The sequence below is a fragment of the Hippocampus comes genome, unplaced genomic scaffold (assembly GCF_001891065.2).
Source record: "Hippocampus comes isolate QL1 unplaced genomic scaffold, H_comes_QL1_v1.1 scaffold48, whole genome shotgun sequence".
NCBI lineage: Eukaryota > Metazoa > Chordata > Actinopteri > Syngnathiformes > Syngnathidae > Hippocampus > Hippocampus comes.
In genome coordinates, this window is record NW_017808403.1 from 560,957 (window position 1) to 567,497 (window position 6,541).

A 6,541-nucleotide genomic window follows, 5' to 3' on the forward strand; every position below is an offset into this window, starting at 1 on the left:
CCAAAAAAACCTAAACAGTTGCATTTGATTTAAATGCTAATTTCATGTTGCTGTAATGACAGTAACGGTTGCAAGTCAATGCTCATTTTGGAGAGCTTTTGCTCGCCGTGTTCGCTTCTACCACCTGGCCAAGACCCAACCGAGCGACATAAAGCCAACTTTGAGAAAAGATTTATTTTCTGACCGTAGGAGACACGGCGTTCGTTGGGTTGCTCGAAGCGACTCGCTTCGTTGTGGCTGACAACAAAAAAGTGCCGGATACAGCCGCAGCTTGAGGCTGCACTTTGTGCCATCAGGCGCCGTAAGCGTGCCAGAAACCTCAACACGATTTTGTGGATTTTCCAGCAGCTGCATCAACTGTTCGTTTTCAACGGTCGCGACACCGCGCTTTGAGCAACTCCGCCAAATCTCAAAACGGCCAATTCTGGCGGCGGCCAAGATGAGAATATTGACGAGTCCGAGAAGGTATCCGCTGCAGGGGTCACGGGTGAGCTGCGGCCTACCCAAGCTGATTTTTGGACGAGAGCTCAGGTACGCCCGACCCGGTATTCCTGTTCGAATGCACACGGTGTGGCAACACATGTAGACGGGCAGTCATATATTCTTTATCCTCTGCGAATAAAATATGGCTGCAGATGACTGACTTCATTCGGTATTAACGGTCTTTTGTGCGTCATTCCCCCGAAAAAAAAGGTCTGTAGTTTTTCAATGGCGGGGACTTTAACTCGTGAATGTCATTTGCATTCATTTCAACAGGGAAGGATGACTGTTGCTGTTGAAGAGAGGATGAATACTTTTGTTTTGTCTTTGCCTCAATTAAAAGGATTAAATGATTTCTTCCATTGTGGACTAAATAAAACAACACGGGGGAGCAGTTGATGTCATGTAGCCGTGAAAATGTTGGAAATTTGCTCAAAATTTTGTCTAATGTTTACTTGGTGGATTTTTTTTTAACCCCCTTGTGTTTTTCTTGGTATATTTTCTTCTCTCTCAGTCTCTCTCTCTCGCTATTTTGAAAACCCCTTTCCTTTTTCCTTCATTTGTATTTTACAATTTGTTGACACATTTTCTCTTACTATGACTTTTGCACAATGTGCATTAGTTAGCAGTTTTCTTTCCTCAAATTAGTTGACTAAAATGTACTTATCCAAATAAGCGATGAAGTGATGTCAAGGACAAAATAATAAATATGAGTAAAAATACGTTAAAAAAAAAAACCACATTCTCAACATTTTAACGGGCGAGCACGTCGTCCTCACAGTGCAGAGGTCACAGCTTCGATTCCAGGCCCCGGCCTTCCCGCCGTGGAGTTTGCATGGTCTCCCCGTGCCTGCGTGGGATTTCTCCGGGTTTCCTCACACATTCCAAAAACATGCACGGTAGGTTTAGTGATCAGTTTAAATTGTCCTTGGATATGATTGTGAGTGTGAATGCTTGTTTGTTCAATGTGTGCCCTACGATTGGCTCGCAACCGGTTCAGGGCGTACCGCGCCTCCTGTCCAAAAACAGCTGGGATAGGCTCCTGCAGTGAGGCTAAAGTGGTTCAGATAATGGATGGATTGGTACAAAGGATGAACACAAAGATTTGCCAAAACAAACAAATACATAGTATTTTGTTTTTTTTAATGTGATCATTTTGACCTCATAACTACTGGACCATTTTGTTTGTTTGTTTTAAATCAAACGTGACCGACCTTGAGCACAATATAATTGCTCAGCCTGAATTCATGGAAGAATAATTTGGCCGTTTTTTTAAGAGAGAGAGAGCGAGAGAGAAAGGTTGATAGATTAAACACTTCCTGTTTCCTTCAGCCAATCAGACGCTCTCAACATAAACATGGTTAAGAAATTATTAAAGAGAATATAATTTAGGTAACTTTAACATCAAAGACAATACTGTAATGTTCAAACATCAAATTATAATAATTAACAATTGAACAAAAGCTTACACAACGTTTACCGGACGTTCGTGAATGAGCATCATTGGATTGTACCGCACAGAACACGTAAGAACTCTGTTGTCCTCCAGCGACAGGTGGCGCTGCAGGCAAAAGAAAAGGCTCCGCGGGTGCCCTCCGACCCTACGTTGTCGTCAGAGGCAGAGAGAGAGAGGGGGGGGGGAGGAGGGAGGTAGAGAGAGATAGAGAGAGAGAGAGAGAGAGAGAGAGAGAGAGAGAGAGAGAGACTCGGACCGGAACTGCGGTGCCTGTTGGCATTGCTAACTTAGCAGCTAACAGGCTTTTCGTTTCCTTCCTCCTTTATTTATTTATTTTCATTTAACGCGCCCTTTCTCGTGCGGAGCGATGTGGTTTATTTATTTGCTGAGCTGGCTGTCGCTGTTGCTCCAAGTGTCCTTCGTCACTCTCGCCATCGGTACGTGCTAGCGAAGAAGCCGCGAATGTTAGCCGCGTTTGCTTCGGCGAAGCTGAAGCAAAGTGGAAAAGCAAACAGAAGTTCACTTCTGAGCGCACGGGTTGTTGGCTGCCGACTTGACTTGATTTGACTCGTTGAGTTTCCGACATGAGCGGCACGTCGTCAACCGAATCACCGCTCCAATGCAAAAGCGGACGCGATCAAATGTCCTTCGGATTGCTGAACTGTTTGGAGCTGGAATGGTGTCAAATTCAGTCTCGGAAATGAGGACGCTGGAGGCAGATGGGATATTTCGAGGATGATTCCGATATTAGGCCATAGAAAATGGGGACAAGCAATTCGTTGGCCGAGCAATTGAAACTTCTCCGTTACAGGACGAGTGAAATAACTTTGAATCGGGTCCCTTAACATTTACAACAACAAAGGTAGGTATTACCGCTAGAACATTTTCACTGGTTTACAATATTTTGTCCTCCAGTATTTTTAACGCTACACTAAGGAGAGACAATTGGGGAAAAACGGGCATCTCCTTTCTCTTCTTTTTTTTTTGCCAATTTCCTTGCGTGGGGGAGTGTTTGACCTCATACTGTTTTTATGCGGAGCTCGGCCAGCGGAATAATACTGTACTGAAAATAACAGCGGAGATCCTGCAACGAGCATACCTTGACTAAGTGTGAGACACGTCATAAAAGTTTCAGGACTAGCTTCAGATAGATTTCAAATCGGAGCTACAAAAAAAAAAAAGGGGAATCCCACAAGTAGTAGAAAGTTCTTGCTGTAACCTGGTGTGTTTTGTAAAAAAAAAAAAAAAAAAATGCATGAACAATTGAATCCGATGCGGTTAGATTTATCATGTATGCTTTGACCCGATCAAAACAAATAATTGAAATCAATCTCAAAAACATCCACACGTTCAATCTTTTGGCGGCAAAATGCTGCATGGCTCTCCTTTCCCATATGTGAAGGCATGACAGTACCTTAACCCTGCCCCACCCCCACCCCCACCCCTACTTTGTTCCAGCTGCTGGCCTATACTACTTGGCGGAACTGATAGAAGAGTACACGGTGGCCACCAGTCGAATAATAAAGTACATGATCCTGGTAAGACAGCGGTCAAGAGGCGCGCGCTCGACGGCGTGCGGGTGGGAGGGCGTCTCACGTCTCGGTCGCTTTGTGCAGTTCTCGACGGGGGTGCTGGCCGGTCTGTACGTCTTTGAAGGCTTCCCGACATTGATGATGGCGGTGGGCCTCTTCACCAACTTGGTCTACTTTGGCCTGCTGCGGACGTTCCCGTACATCCTCCTGAGCTCGCCCAACTTCATCCTGTCCTGCGGTACGCCTCGCGCCAGGCCCTCGACTCGCCGGCCGCCGCTTCGTGCTGCGCGCGTCTTAACCCTTCTCCCTTTCGTCCCGCAGTGTTGGTGGTGGTCAACCACTACATGGCCTTCCAGTTCTTTGCACAGGAGTATTATCCTTTCTCAGAGGTAACTTCAACTCAACTCAACTCAACTCAAGTGTATTTCCGGAGCGCGTTCAAACAACCGCCGCTGTCTTCAAAGTGCTGTACAGGGGGCAATAATCTCTTCTACAACAGCAAACGAGAAAACGCCAAATGAATCATGAACGACGACGACGGCTGAACGCGCAAAAAGGGTCAAACTCAAAATCAAGTCTCGTGCTGCGTCCAAAGCCAAAGAATAAAAATGACTTAAGACGAGTTTGGAAGATGGGTGGCGAGGCGGCGCTCGTTCCAAAGAGATGGAGCGGCCACGGAAAAGGCTCGGTTACTCCAGGGTACCTCGAATAGTGACCCGTCCGCCGACCTTCGGCGCCGGGCAGGCGCTCCGAGAGGTCAGGTGGGGCCGGGCCATTCCAAGATTGGAAAACAAATAAAAGGTACTCGAAAATGTGTACGCAGCCAATTGAAGGGATGCCAGAGTAGGAGTGACGCGCTCCCTCTTCAGATACGAGTCGTCGTCATGAGGCCGGCGGCGGCATTCCCGACCGACTGGAGACGCTTGACGATGGATTGGCTGACTCATACATACATTCTTGGATGTGCTGAAGTGGAGTACACGCTTTGAAAACAAAATAAGAGCGCATCTGTTTTTTTTTTTCCAACCAGAAATTTCCCCAAAACAACACTGCAGTCCCTTTGCCATCTTTTTTGTTTGTTTTGTTTTGTCAACGTTGACAAGCGTGTACAAATGGAGATTCAGGCCGATTTTCGTTCTTCAATGTTTAGAACGCTTCAAGCGGGGCTCAAAAAAAAACAACGCTGACAACGGGTTGGCGTGGGCGATTCGCTGTCCGAATGACACGTATGAAATCATGTATCTTGGACACGCTGAAATGAAAAAGCAGGAAAAGAGAGAACCCCCGGCACACTCGTATTTGGTTGATTTTGCGTTTGTTTTTCGTTGTTTTAACCACGGTTGTTCATTTCGTTGTTTGATTTGCTTTGAGCATGTTTTTTTTTTGTGTGGCGTTTGCTCGTTGTTCAGGTGCTGGCGTATTTCACCATCTGCCTCTGGGTGATCCCCTTCGCCTTTTTCGTGTCGCTGTCGGCGGGCGAAAACGTGCTTCCGTCCACCGTGCAGCAAGGCGGTGAGTAATTTGGCGCTCGCGCGGCTCTCTCCGGCGGCTTCCGATGGAGCCGCCGCGGCTCGTTTCGTCCCGCGTGCCCAAGAACGCCGGTTCCCGGAGAGCCGCTCTCCTGACTGATTGCCGTCTCTCTTTGCCGCCGTATCGGGAAGCTGTTTGAAATCAGAGAGGGCCGTTCGTGTTTGAGCGGGTACGAGCGTCTTAAAAGGAAAAAAAAAAAAACCAAAATCAAGGACGAGAACAATCATAAAGCGGACGTGGCTTTGTGTAAATGGTGTTCATTCACGGAGTCGTGTTGAAAAGCGGTCACTCGCTTGTTGTTGACTACAAAAATCCATCAATGGCGTATTGTCACGAGAAGCCGCACTGAATCCATTCGGTGGGCTTCGGCTTTTAGCTTGCAAATAAGATGATCCAGACACGTGTGTATTCCTTTTGGGGTGAGGGGGGTCGTTTCTATTTAGAGCGTGTAGGAATCCCCACCTTTGGCTTATTTAAAGCGATGTGAAGAGGAGCCTTGTTTTTCTTGTTTTGATGTGGAAGATCTACTCGTCCATATCAGTCGCAAGAATCTATTTTGTGTATCGAGCCCACAACATGACTTTGAATCATTTCTAGCCAATGAGGGGCAGGACTAGATTAGGTTTTGGACATCCCACTCCCATTTGGACACATCCACTGCACTGAACCGCCAAATGTATGGATGAGCGTTTGTTTTGTTTTGTTTAGTTTTGTTTTTTTTCTTTGGTTTGTTTATTTTGGGCATTTATGTTCACTCATTCAATGTGTGTGTGTGTCCATCTCGCTCTCCATCTCTCTCGCAAAAACATGCATGACAGGTTGAATGGAACACTCGAAATAATCCCTGAGTGCGAGCGCGAATGCTTGTTGGTCTCTGTGTGCCCTGCGAGGGGCTGGCCACCGGTTCAGGGTGTCCCCCGCCTACGGCCCGAAGACAGCCGGGATAGGTTCCGGCGACCCTTGTGAGGCGAAAGCGCATCGGAAAATGGCTGGATGTAACATTTCGGCAAAGAAAGCCACGTCCGTCTGTGCCACATGCCGCATTTCTCCCCATTGGAGGCGCCCATCTGGAATCGCGGCGGCCTCGCGCTGTACTTTTGTGAGCTCCAGAGTGTTTGGTGCAGTCGCCATCCGTGCCAAAGATAAAAGTTGGCAAAGTCATCAGGCAAAGCGAGCTCTGCGGAGGTGCGCCGGTTCCGGCGGTGGCAAGTGGCGCCACGCCATCGATGTTGGATGAATGTGTCACTCTGTTGGATTTTGTAGTCGCCATCCGTGCCAAAGATAAAAGTTGGCAAAGTCGTTCGGGCAAAGCGAGCTCTGCGGAGGTGCGCCGGTTGCGGCGGTGGCAAGTGGCGCCACGCCATCGATGTTGGATGAATGTGTCACTCTGTTGGATTTTGTCTTGTTGAGTTAGTTTGTTTGTCTGTCTGTTTGTTTTAGATGACGTGGTGTCCAATTACTTCACCAAGGGCAAGCGGGGGAAGCGCTCGGGCATCCTCCTGGTGTTCTCCTTCCTCAAGGAGGCTGTGCTGCCCACCAGGCA

At 47.6% G+C, this 6,541-nt stretch overlaps 1 protein-coding gene across 1 annotated transcript in view; it reads left to right on the top strand.

Annotated features, from left to right (window-relative positions):
* The first annotated feature begins 2,151 nt into the window (after positions 1-2,151).
* The window catches only part of tex261 (testis expressed 261), an 8,894-nt gene continuing 4,504 nt past the window's right edge, over positions 2,152-6,541 (top strand). Inside the window, exons 1-6 of the mRNA XM_019858205.1 lie at positions 2,152-2,373; positions 3,395-3,474; positions 3,553-3,706; positions 3,790-3,857; positions 4,878-4,980; positions 6,439-6,538. Coding sequence (XP_019713764.1) covers positions 2,304-2,373; positions 3,395-3,474; positions 3,553-3,706; positions 3,790-3,857; positions 4,878-4,980; positions 6,439-6,538 — 575 coding nt within the window. The 5' untranslated portion in view covers positions 2,152-2,303. The remainder of the gene's footprint in view (positions 2,374-3,394; positions 3,475-3,552; positions 3,707-3,789; positions 3,858-4,877; positions 4,981-6,438; positions 6,539-6,541) is intronic.